The sequence below is a fragment of the Halichoerus grypus genome, chromosome 4, assembly GCF_964656455.1.
Source record: "Halichoerus grypus chromosome 4, mHalGry1.hap1.1, whole genome shotgun sequence".
Taxonomy (NCBI): domain Eukaryota; kingdom Metazoa; phylum Chordata; class Mammalia; order Carnivora; family Phocidae; genus Halichoerus; species Halichoerus grypus.
Genome location: NC_135715.1, coordinates 184558247 through 184570659, shown reverse-complemented (window position 1 = coordinate 184570659; position 12413 = coordinate 184558247). Strand labels below are relative to the sequence as shown.

At 38.4% G+C, this 12413-nt stretch overlaps 1 protein-coding gene across 14 annotated transcripts in view; it reads left to right on the top strand.

Moving 5' to 3' along the window:
* TRIP12 (thyroid hormone receptor interactor 12) overlaps positions 1-12413 on the top strand; it is a 140980-nt gene that overhangs the window by 109508 nt on the left and 19059 nt on the right. For 10 of the 14 annotated variants that reach the window (XM_036071502.2, XM_036071520.2, XM_036071515.2 and 7 more), the window contains 12 exons: positions 262-362; positions 595-769; positions 2188-2329; positions 3424-3615; positions 5106-5257; positions 6745-6917; positions 7315-7388; positions 7469-7668; positions 8458-8585; positions 9875-10026; positions 10698-10840; positions 11927-12083. In XM_036071502.2, coding sequence (XP_035927395.1) covers positions 262-362; positions 595-769; positions 2188-2329; positions 3424-3615; positions 5106-5257; positions 6745-6917; positions 7315-7388; positions 7469-7668; positions 8458-8585; positions 9875-10026; positions 10698-10840; positions 11927-12083 — 1789 coding nt within the window. The remainder of the gene's footprint in view (positions 1-261; positions 363-594; positions 770-2187; positions 2330-3423; positions 3616-5105; positions 5258-6744; positions 6918-7314; positions 7389-7468; positions 7669-8457; positions 8586-9874; positions 10027-10697; positions 10841-11926; positions 12084-12413) is intronic. The other 4 variants (XM_036071505.2, XM_036071518.2, XM_036071516.2 and 1 more) reach the window with 1 other exon arrangement.

Below are 12413 nucleotides of genomic sequence, written 5' to 3'. Positions count from 1 at the left end.
ACTCTATTTGGTTTTACTTTTAGTAGTTCATTGTAGTGTTAATAAGGTGTTTTCTGGATTAATCATTTTCTGTGTCTCTAGACCTCTAGAACATGATTGGTGCAGAGTCTGCATTAAATAAGTAATCACAAAATGAAGAATACCCTTTTATGGCCATATTTTACAAGTCCTTGTTTCTGCCATTTTAGCTTGCTTTTCAGTGAACGATGATAATAAATCGTGGTAATTGCTAAATTTATCCCATCTTTTCCCATGTGATAGTCGATTAAGTGATGTTCTAAAGAGAAAACGGCTGCCAAAACGAGGGCCAAGAAGGCCAAAGTATTCACCTCCAAGAGATGATGACAAAGTAGACAATCAAGGTAATTGCTTTGGTGATGCGGTGGGGTGCAGAGGGAAAGACGGTAGCAGTGAGAGGCATGTACTTCTGAAAATGGTTGACAGCTTTAAGCACACCTTAGTTTCCTGAACACTCAGTGTTCTTAGTTGTTTCAGCAAATTCATCTAGTAATGTCAACAGCAATGTTAAAATTCGGTTGATTTTCATCAATTATGCTAAGATGACTTAACTGTCATTCCCGTTTCTTTTCATAGCTAAAAGCCCTACCACTACTCAGTCACCTAAGTCTTCTTTCCTGGCAAGCTTGAACCCAAAAACGTGGGGACGGTTAAGTGCACAGTCCAACAGCAACAACATTGAACCAGCACGAACTGCGGGAGTTAGTGGTCTTGCCAGGGCCGCCTCGAAGGACACCATATCCAATAATAGGTGAAGTGGGGGAATTCTCTATTACTTTCGTTCTCAGATTAGCAAAACTCCACATTATTGCCATCAGCACGTTTACTTTGTGGAGATGAAACATGGACCCAGACCTTTTAATTTATGCTGAGAAGTGGCATTGCTCAAGGATGGAGCAGATTCTCATTTCTTGAACTCTGCCTGGCTTTGTCCTAAATTCCAGTCTTAACATCTTAAAATCTATTTCAACATTTCTGGTTGGGAGTTAACAAATGTTCAAAACCAAATAAATTATGTTCCCTGTGGAACCTGTTCCTTAGTTTTGTTCTAGACAAGCGAAAGCTGACATTTTCTGTGCGCACACACAGACATTCACCCACTTTTATAAAGATACCTTTCCTCTCTACTCTTTACAGTGGAACTTAAGGATCCTAGAGTAGACGCTTGTTTGTTTGTTCTCAGATATTTAGAACTGTATCAGCTAAACTTTTCCACATACTAGTCTGGCTCCCCCCCCCCCCCCCCCCCGCAGTTTCTGGCTTTAAAAAATTGTTTCTTTAAAACCCTTCCGAGTTGTTGTAGTTTTTTTGACTCTGGATATAACATACCAACAAGGAATACTTCCTCTGCAAATAAATGTTTAAAAATCAAATGCCGGGCGCCTGGGTGGCTCAGTTGGTTAAGCGACTGCCTTCGGCTCAGGTCATGATCCTGGAGTCCCAGGATCGAGTCCCGCATCGGGCTCCCTGCTCAGCAGGGAGTCTGCTTCTCCCTCTGACCCTCCCCCCTCTCATGCTCTCTCTCTATCTCATTCTCTCTCTCAAATAAATAAATAAAATCTTTAAAAAAAATAAATAAAATAAAAATAAAAAAATCAAATGCCACTGGGTAAAGAAACAGGCTCCTTTTTTTAGTGGATTGGATTGGTTGGTTGGTTGTTTTTCCGAATTTTGGTTAATAAAAAATATTAAGCAAATATATATCTAAAGCCATCAGAGTTTGTAATTTAAATAGCCAGGTCTCAGTCAATCGCGCATCTAACAGGTGCATGTTTCTGGTCTATAGTTTTTGCTTCAGCTCTCCAAGGAACATAATAAAGGACAAAGCAGATATGTCTGTACCTAATGAAGCAGCCATGTAAAGTTGCTTTCAGACAAATACTTAGGGAAGAAACGATTGCCTGGTAGAGTTCCAAGAAGTTAGAACGTTTTGTATATTCTTCATGTAATGATCTGAATTATATTTTAAGTACATGTGCATTTCTCTACTGCACCTTAGCCCATTTTCAAAATGACACTTAATTTGGTTCATCTGAATTTATTAATGTAGAAGCATAGGTGAAAAAGAGTTTTAAATGTAGCAGCTATTTGCCTTTGATGTGCAGTTATAATTGAAATCCTTTCTATACACGAAGACTAAATTTAATATCTTGGTTTTCCTTCTTGCAGAGAAAAAATTAAAGGTTGGATTAAGGAACAGGCGCATAAATTTGTAGAGCGTTACTTCAGTTCTGAGAACATGGATGGAAGCAACCCTGCACTGAATGTCCTTCAGAGACTTTGTGCTGCAACTGAACAACTCAACCTCCAGGTACCATGTGGGCTGCACCGTGTTGGTCCTTCGTCGTCTCTTCCAGCATCTCTCCTGTCTTCCTGTCCTTCCCTTGATGACTCTGACTTTCCATGACTTGCTGTCCTAGATCAACTTTCTCGCCAGACGTGTGCCTTTAACACTGACATTTCTGTAACTTGTCCCTTGACTTTCGTGCTTCATTATTTTATCATTAACTATACTGGGAATCTCAGCTTTGACTTTCTTCTCTTCTCATCCCATATATATATATATATATATATATTTTTAAAAGAGTTTATTTAGAGAGTGTATGCATGTGAGTGGCGGGAGGGGCAGAGCAGGAGGGAGAGAATCTCAAGCCGACTCCGCTCGACCTCACGACCCCGAGATCATAATGTGAGCCCACATCAGGAGTTGGACGCTCAGCTGAGTGAGCCACCCAGGCGATCTGTCACATCCCATATTTCTTGACAAAAAAAGAGACTTGAGAAATGTCCCCCAAATACCTTTCAACATGGGTATTGGAGCTGATGTGACGGACCCTCCCTAACCCCTCACCGCGTGGATCTGATAGTACTTGGAGAGGGAGATTGAATAAGCCCTTTATATTTCATCTGATTCTTAGCCTTTTTACATTTTTAATGCACTTTGAGCAATTCGAGTAGTACATGTTGTCCAGGAAATTGTCCATTTCATCCAGGTTTTAAATGTATTAATTTAAAGCCACACTTTATATTCTTGTTTTATCTTCTCATTCTGGTATTTTAGCTCTTTACCCCTCAATTTGTATTCTCAATTCATTGTCTCTTTATTTCTTTATTTATCCTCTTTTATTTATTATTTCTTTATTTCTTTATTCAACGTTGGTTGTGAGACTTTTCTTTTTTATGTTAGTAGTATGGGTGCTGGTTTTCTTCCATGAAATACTAACATTTTTGACTGTGCGTGTAAGATCATAGTTTCCAAGTTTCTACCAAGAATGTATCACTCCCCCCGCCTTCTTTTTTAAAGATGTTGAGAATATATTCAATTCCTGTTGGGGAAATGTGAGCTGTGCATTTAGTAATTACTGTTTAAATCAATATAGAAATACTGTTCCCAACTCTTTCCAGGTGGATGGTGGAGCTGAGTGCCTTGTAGAAATCCGTAGCATAGTCTCAGAGTCCGATGTTTCATCGTTTGAAATCCAACATAGTGGATTCGTGAAGCAGCTGTTGCTTTATTTGACATCTAAAAGTGAAAAGGATGCTGTGAGCAGAGAGATCAGATTAAAGAGATTCCTTCATGTATTCTTTTCTTCCCCAGTAAGTTGTCTCTTAATGCTTCTCTGTCATCTTATAGGAATCACTGGTCACTGATATGTATGTTTTTATCTCAGTAATTTCCATTAGATGTTGATCAAGATATTGAGGTCAAGTTTCTAGCTTCTGATACACAGTTGGATTTGGATTCCTTGGTCTTTTTTTTTTTTTTTTTTTTTTAAGATTTTATTTATTTGACAGAGAGACACAGCGAGAGAGGGAACACAAGCAGGGGGAGTGGGAGAGGGAGAAGCAGGCTTCCCGCGGAGCAGGGAGCCCAATGCGGGGCTCAATCCCAGGACCCTGGGATCATGACCTGAGCTGAAGGCAGACGCTTTAACGACTGAGCCACCCAGGCGCCCCTTCTTGGTCTTTTTTATATCAAATATACTAGTAAGGCAACAGAAGGATGATTTGATGGCTCAGGTGCCACAGTTTCTATGGTCAGTGTATCTTGAGTCTGTTTTTTTCTGCAAGACCAGCCATTAATCGTAGTCTCTTACTTGTGAATGTATTTTATTCTCAATATTTGTTTTTAAACATGTTGTAGTTTACAATATATACATACAGGGAAATATGATAAAATAGCTGTAGATAGAGAGTGAGCATATATGTTTCCATTTTGAATATAAAGTACAGTATTAACAGTTCTGAGAGTCTCAGTCACCACTTACAATCTGGATTGCAAGACCAGAAGGCTCAGGGAGGCTCCCCTTCCTTCAGCCTCAGTGGGTGAGAGCAAGAATGTAACTACTCTTGGACACTAATGACTTAACATCATTCTACTTGTTTCAAAACTACTTGAGAGAAGGCATCCTCTGGATCATTTGTGTAGTAGGACTAAGGGTATTTCTCCTGTGTGTTGGTGAAACTACTTCACCATGCCTTGCTTTCAGTGTTGGTAGGCATTTGAGCACCTACTATATTGCTATAACTTGGGCTATATAAAGCAGTTATTTGAGATACATTAGATGTGTAGTAATACAGGAAGTAGTTTTATGCCATGCTTAAGATTATGTACAGATCTGTAATCTCTTACCTGAAACTCCTTGGGGCTGAAGGGGTTTCAAGAGTTCTACAATATAGTACAAATATATTACCTGATAATATTCTCAGTGGATTCTAAATAGCACTCCATACACACTAAATATTTTTGCAGGAAAGCATATGGATATTCCTACTCGGTACAGGTAAGTAAAGACTGCAGATGGCCTCGTGTCTATCTGAGTCAGATCTCACCACCAATTACTTGTGTTTTCAAGCCTTTTGGACTTAGGAATTATGAATAAGGGATTGTGAGCCTATTACAAAAAGGAGTCTCTCTTTGAAATAATTTATATGGAAATAATCATTCCAAACAGATCTGTCAAAAGAGATAAAAGAGAATAGATGAATGGCTCTCTTTTGTAAAACTGCTTGTTAAATTTTCTTGTTGAGGAGTGTTCCATTTTCAAGAGGCCTTGTTTAACCTGTTGGTTTATTTATAACTTTAGCTTCCTGGAGAAGAGCCCATTGGAAGAGTAGAACCAGTGGGTAATGCTCCTTTGTTGGCATTAGTTCACAAGATGAACAACTGCCTCAGCCAGATGGAGCAGTTTCCAGTCAAAGTACATGACTTCCCCAGTGGAAATGGGACCGGAGGCAGGTAAGGATCATTGCCTGTGCATACCCTTGCCGTTGGACCCTGCGCTTCATTTTGTTGAGGGAAAGCGGCAAGAGGTCTGGTAACCTCTTAAGCTGCCCGAAGACCGTTTGGCTATAATGACAGAAGAAAACCACTTTTTATCTTTAAAATCCCCCCATGTGTTTTAAACGTGATGTTTTGGAAATATATAAGCCAGTGACTGTGTTGGCAAGCTGTAAGAGGCTTAGTGTTCCTTACATTGATAAACTTTAAAATATATTGCTTCTCCCTGTGAATTTTATAAAGATGCATAATCAAATATTTGCATTCTGTGCAATAATGTGATTTCCTATGTGATGTAAGTGGTTATACCTTTGGTGGGTTTTAACAAATAAGTGTATATTTTGAAGTTTTCTTGTTTCATTGAAACTTTTATTTTTTCCCGTAATAAAGTAGTTTTACTGGACTCATGAAATGCTACAGAAAGAATGCACTGTAAAAGTTCATTATTGTATTTTACGGGATGTTACAAGGTTTCTGGAATATTATGACTAGAAGCCTACAAAATAAGAAATTAGTTTCGTTTTAAAATACACAGTCTGATGTGTTTTGAAAACATAAATTTTTTATTGAATTAAAAGTATGCAGTATTGGACAGATGAAGGGATCTCTTGTGCTAGGGTTTTTTCTGGCTTTGAAAATTAATACAGAATGTGATAATCAGTTTTGATCATTATCCTGTCCTGGAAAATTTTATGAAATACAGGAGCATTTTCATCTATGGCTGAGAAAATCATGAAGTTTTTCATTTTAACGCAGATTTGTATAAAATATGTATGTTTACATATGTATGTATCCTGTCTAGTGGAATATTCTTTCCTATACTCCTATTTGCATGCCTTACAGAATCTTACAGATAACTGCATTTTAAGCCTGTGTCTCACTGTTGTCAGCCCTTTCCAGAAATGAGCAATTAAATTAAAGATTTTTACCAGGGTTAGACTGGCGTAGCTATGAAACTGCTTCATTCAAATGAATGTAGCAAAGTAAATTTTAAAGGTTACTTTTTAAAGTAATTTTGTAGCAGAAATGTTTGAAAGCAAAAAAGAGGGCTTTTCCCTTTGTTTTTAATACCATAGAATTTAGTCAGGCCGTGGCAGAATACTGCAGAAGTGAGCATGCTCAGGTGGTTGGGGAATTTTAGTCTAGAGAAATAGTTAAATCTCAGTGGTGAGGATTTCTGCTCACATGGGTTTCCCCGTATGACCGAGATAGAATGATGATTTCATGTTTTCATATGCATGCATACACACCCTCTTTTATTTTTAACTTTATAACAACTTTCACTAAATAACTTGAATTGCTGGCTTGACTATTTACATAACTGCTAAGTAAGTGCTTATTTTGTGCCTTAAGAAAATGCAGTTTGTATTGTTTTGCTTTTGTTTGAATAAATTATGTTGATTTTGAAAATAATAGAATAACTTTTTTTCACAAATTATCTTGAGCTTTTCTCTCAACAGAGGATCACAGGCTTTAAAATTTTTCAACACACATCAGTTAAAATGCCAGTTACAAAGACATCCAGACTGTGCGAACGTGAAGCAGTGGAAAGGCGGGCCGGTCAAGATCGATCCCCTGGCTTTGGTACAAGCTATCGAGAGATACCTTGTAGTTAGAGGTACTTTCCCTAGATGTGTGTTTTGTGTTTATATGTACATTGGGCTGGGAATATTAGGGACTGTGGAAATGATTTCCCTGTCTATTGCTGCTTCTATTAAAACCTAGCATTGGGAACTTGGGTTCCCGTCATTCATATTCTACATAGCCTGTGGAAACGTGATAACACTTGGGAGGGGTTGATGGCTTACTTCAGTGATGAGTTCATTTATCTTGTTGGAACCTAATGTAGTAGAAATGGTGCTTTGTAGGTGACAATTTTCTTAGCTCTTTCTGCTTCATCGGTCACAGTTTAATATACATGTTTTTCTAAGAGTATGTTAATTTAACTAATACGCGTGGGCTTTTCTTTGCCATGGACAGTTGCTAGGAGTTTAACAGCCTTCTTGGGTCCTCAGGGTATGGAAGAGTACGAGAAGATGATGAAGACAGTGACGATGATGGCTCTGACGAGGAAATAGACGAGTCTCTGGTAAGGTGCTATTCTCACCATGTTGTCATGCACACATTCAGTGCCTGGAGCTTAAATGGGTTTTCTTTTGCTTCATTCAGGCCGCTCAGTTCTTAAATTCTGGCAATGTAAGGCACAGGCTACAGTTCTACATTGGAGAGCATTTGCTGCCGTATAATATGACCGTGTATCAGGCAGTCCGGCAGTTCAGTATCCAGGCCGAGGACGAGCGGGAGTCCACGGACGATGAGAGCAACCCTCTGGGGAGAGCTGGTATTTGGACAAAGACTCATACAATATGGCAAGTCTGAAACTGACTTCGTTTGCTTTGTCATCAGCTTCGATATATTGTTTGTGTGTTTTGGAATTCATATTAATGGCTGGCTTACGTAAGGAAAGGGGACCCAAATCCTACATTTTATTATTAAAAGCCACTTCAAATATTTTATCTGTGTACGTGAATGCATGCATGTGCACACGTGTACGTGTGTATTTGCCTTCATTATGTCTCCGAGAAAACATGTGCTCGTGGGCAATAATCATAGTTTAAGTCAGCTCTTTAGATTCGTTTCAGGTCTTAAACAAGAGAAAAACGTCTCCAGAAGATTACATTCCTTTAGGTAATAAGAAGCTTGGCATCTCTGTGCCCTTAGAGGCATTTGGATGCAGCTTTCTGCATTGTTTGTTAATGTCTGCTACTTAGATTTAAAGAGAGCCAGTCTCCGGGGCGCCTGGGTAGCTCAGTCGGTTAAGCGGCCGACTCTTGATCTCTGCTCAGGTCTTGATCTCAGGGTTGTGAGTTCAAGCCCCACGTTGGGCTCCACATAAAAAATAAATAAATAAAGAGAGCCATTCTTCTGTGAACCACCAGCAGAGTTTCTCAGGTGGCCCCTCCTGGGATAGTGGACTCTTTGTGGTCTCTTCTCGAAACAGTGCCATTGGTAATTCTCCAAATCCATAAGTAGGGAGAAACAGGATAGATCTCAGAGTTCTGGTAACTCTGGTGTCTATGGGTCACACTTCGGCCCCTGTAGAATAGTTTTTATTTTTAAAATCTACATTTAGTTTATATACTCTCCAATCAATTTAGGTACAAACCCGTGAGAGAGGATGAAGAAAGTAATAAAGATTGTGTTGGTGGTAAAAGAGGAAGAGCCCAAACAGCTCCAACAAAAACATCCCCTAGAAATGCAAAAAAGCACGATGAGTTATGGCATGGTAAGTTGGTACATGGGAGGGAAAACAAATTGCCGTGGGGCAGTAGCCTTCTTGTCGTGGAAGTTTTAAAGGAGTGATTTATATCTAGCAGTGAAACCCATGGATATAATGTAGAAAAGATGAAATTACCACAAATGAAAAATTTAGTACCTGCAAAATTAAATTTGGGAAGAAAATTGGGAAAAACTCATACTGTTCCATGAAAAATTTATGTTTTCATGAAGGCTAAAACAAATTTCATTAGTAGAACACATTTACTAAAGAGACTGATCATGGTCAGGCAGGCCCTTCACTTTTGTCATTTATAATAATCTAACAATTATAGGGGGAATGAAAAGTTTTGCCAGGTAGTATAATGAGTACAGAATGGAGTAGCATGTCCCAGTTGATCTCTTTTCTTTTGTAGTATTTCCTTCCAGTCCGAGTGTGCTCCCCCAGCCACCCCCTCCGCCATTTATGTGATGGTAGCAGTGCTTTAGCTTTGGCTCAGGGTCATTCTTGGAGACCATCCCTATCCGGGAGTTCCAAACAAAATGGTGTCAATTGCTGGAATTTTTTCTGCTCCACAGAAATAAGGACATTATAATAGTGTTGTGTTTTTTATAAAACTAAGTTCTATTATAAAGGGTTTTTATTTTGAGGTTTTTATGTCTATGTTTTTGATGTTAAAAATTGCCCTTTCTTTTATGGTAGTGATAGTGTTGTGATTTTTAATTCCTAAAAGTAAATGGCAACAATTTCAACCCCTGACCCCCTGCCCAAGCTATTACTTAGTGAAATCTGAGAAGAGAAGAATCATAGATCCCCTTGGAAACTATCACAATCTCTCTTATCCTAAGCCTTGGATTAGATAACCAAATCTCCTCTAAGATTTACAGTTGGGAATATTTGTCTATTTTATGTGGCCATTTTAAGCTGGATATAAAAATTAAAAATCCAGGGAATTTATATAAAACTGAACTTAAATTTAAACATTTTGTCTTTATTCTTCTCTGGCCGTTTTATTCTTAGCCGTTGCTTCTGTTGAAAAGAAGAAATGGGAAATGAGTCAGTTTTTCTCCTTTACAGTTTATTTGGATATGGGAGGAAAGCAAAATTTGCATAAGCCTGTATGATTTATCCGTAAGATAAAGGGAAAAATGTTCAAGCTATCAAAACTCTAAAGGGATACCAAACATTAGAGCCTCACAGCTTGTGGTTACTATTTTCGGGGTGATACATGACACCAGCTCCTCGGCACAGCCTTTCTAACTTTGATCACACCTTACCTTTGATCTTTTGCCCTCTAGATGGAGTGTGCCCATCGGTATCAAATCCTTTAGAAGTTTACCTCATATCCACACCACCTGAAAATATAACTTTTGAAGACCCGTCATTAGATGTGATTCTTCTTTTAAGAGTTTTACATGCCATCAGTCGATACTGGTATTACTTGTATGATGTGAGTAATGTGGCCTGCTTATGGAGTTTCCCATTATATGTTGTGCATGGCACGTTACCTGTAGTTACTGTCAGTGGTTGATGGATTTTTGTTGTACTAGAAACAGACCAAATGATTCAGTTAAATGTAGGGATCATAGCCCAGTGAAATACAGCATACTTACCAGTTGGAGCTTCTCCCCCACTTTTTGTTGCTGGCCTACATTCTTGGATTAGTGTTCTTCCTAGCTGTGACTTGTATCAAGTTAGGCTACAACGTGAAGAACGAGTGTGAATTTATAGTTAGAATTCTTTCAGTACATTTAAGCAAAAGTTCATTTGTCTGAGTTGAAATATATATTAAGTAAAAAGTCAAGTGGAAGTTGAATGCTACTTTTTACATTTATATAATATAGGGAAGAATGACAGAATTGACCTTGCACAAAACATGAGCTGTCACATCAGTGATTGGGTCAGTACTAGTGGCCTGTAGGGGTTGTGGTATTTGAGCTATGCATTGTAGAAATTGTCATTTAGGTTGAGACACTCGAGTGAGAAGCTATATATTGTATGTTGGGAACCAGGTGAAATCTAGGCACTCTGCATACATTTTTGGAGATAAAGCGTTAGTGAATATAATCCTAATGTTTTACTACATGTAGATCTTTTTTTTTTTTTTTTAACGTTTTACAGAATGCAATGTGCAAGGAGATTATTCCAACTAGTGAATTTATTAACAGTAAGTTGACAGCAAAAGCAAATAGGCAGCTTCAAGATCCTTTAGTAATCATGACAGGAAACATCCCAACATGGCTTACTGAACTAGGAAAAACCTGGTAAGATGATCATTTCTGAAATAGTGGCTTGGGAGTATGTTATTGTTGGTTGGTCTTAATATATTTTGTTTCAAAAACAGTCTTCACTGAACCTATTTGAATGTGTTTAAGTAACATCATATTTGATCACAGCTTGCTTAATATTTAGTGTAGCTATCTAGAGGAGGCGCCTCTAGCTGGGGTTAATATAAGATCTACTTGTGACAGTGTGTGTCTATATATATGAAACAGGAAAGTATGCAAGGATATTTAAAGAGATTAAAATCCTCTGTCTTCATAAAGTTGGACTCCAAAGGTATAGTTGCTTGATTTTCTGAGCCTGTTTGGGTCCAGACTTAAATTCTCAGAGACCATAGAACTGTACGGATCAATACAGTAGTCAGTAGCCACATACATCTTTTTATATTTAGATCAAAGAAAATTAAGTAAATTAGAAATTAGTTTTTAGTCACATTAGCCACATCCTTATGTGGCTCCCCATGTGTGACAGAACAGATGGTAAATATTGGCATCACCACAGGAAGTGTTTTTAGCAGTTCCATGTCAAGAACTTCCAAACTCCTGCATCAAGAGGCAGTAGAACCTAATACTACTGTGGGGTTCCTTCTTTGGAAATCAGCATGGCTGTTGGGCTGGTTTGAGTGACTTAGCAATGCCGGGGCTGGGAGGAAAATCATGAACTAGTAAAGCCATTATTATTATTTCTGTGTATGTGGTACAGGGATGGCTTGGCAGTGTCATGAAGCGGTGATCATATTTTAAAAACAGGGTTTGCTAGACAGGTTATACTTCCTGAAGGTCTTTGGGTAGATTAAAGATCTTGAATAGACCTGATTTAAAGTACAGGATTTTTAATAGTTGAATTTCATATTTCACAGAGAAAAGCTGCTTAATGCATTATTACTTGATCACTTAGAGATTTCATCAAGAATTACAAAATTTCTTCAAAATTAGTTTGCCTAGACTGTTTTTATTGGTTCTATTAATAATTCTTATTTCTGTATCATATCAAAAGTTGTTTCTAATGTAGGGGTTTGTATGGTTTCTGATTCTAATTCAGATAATCTGTGTTGCATCTTTTTACAGCCCATTTTTCTTCCCTTTTGATACCCGGCAAATGCTTTTTTACGTAACTGCATTTGATCGGGACCGAGCAATGCAAAGATTACTTGATACCAACCCAGAAATCAACCAGTCTGATTCTCAAGATAGCAGAGTTGCACCTAGATTGGATAGAAAAAAAGTAAGTTTCTCCCCCAAAATATGTAAAGGTAAATTGCACCGAGCTTTTGACAATAATGGGAACACTAGAGATGCGATGCATGGGAGCAGTGACTGGTGGCGCAGAGCCGTCCCTTAGTCACAGCCGTCTCTCCGCTTGTCTGTCTGCTCCCTTGGAGCAGCCGGGCTTTCCTGTCAAGCTCTTGGAACCAGGCTGTCTGTGATTCTTCATCCTGAAGTTAAGAGTCCTTTTTTCCCCCGTTTCTGAAATAATTTCTACAGTTCTTTTTTTCTTGGTTGCTGTTAACTCTTGTGCCAAGAAAGAATCCTGTCTTCTCTCAGCAAGGTTTCT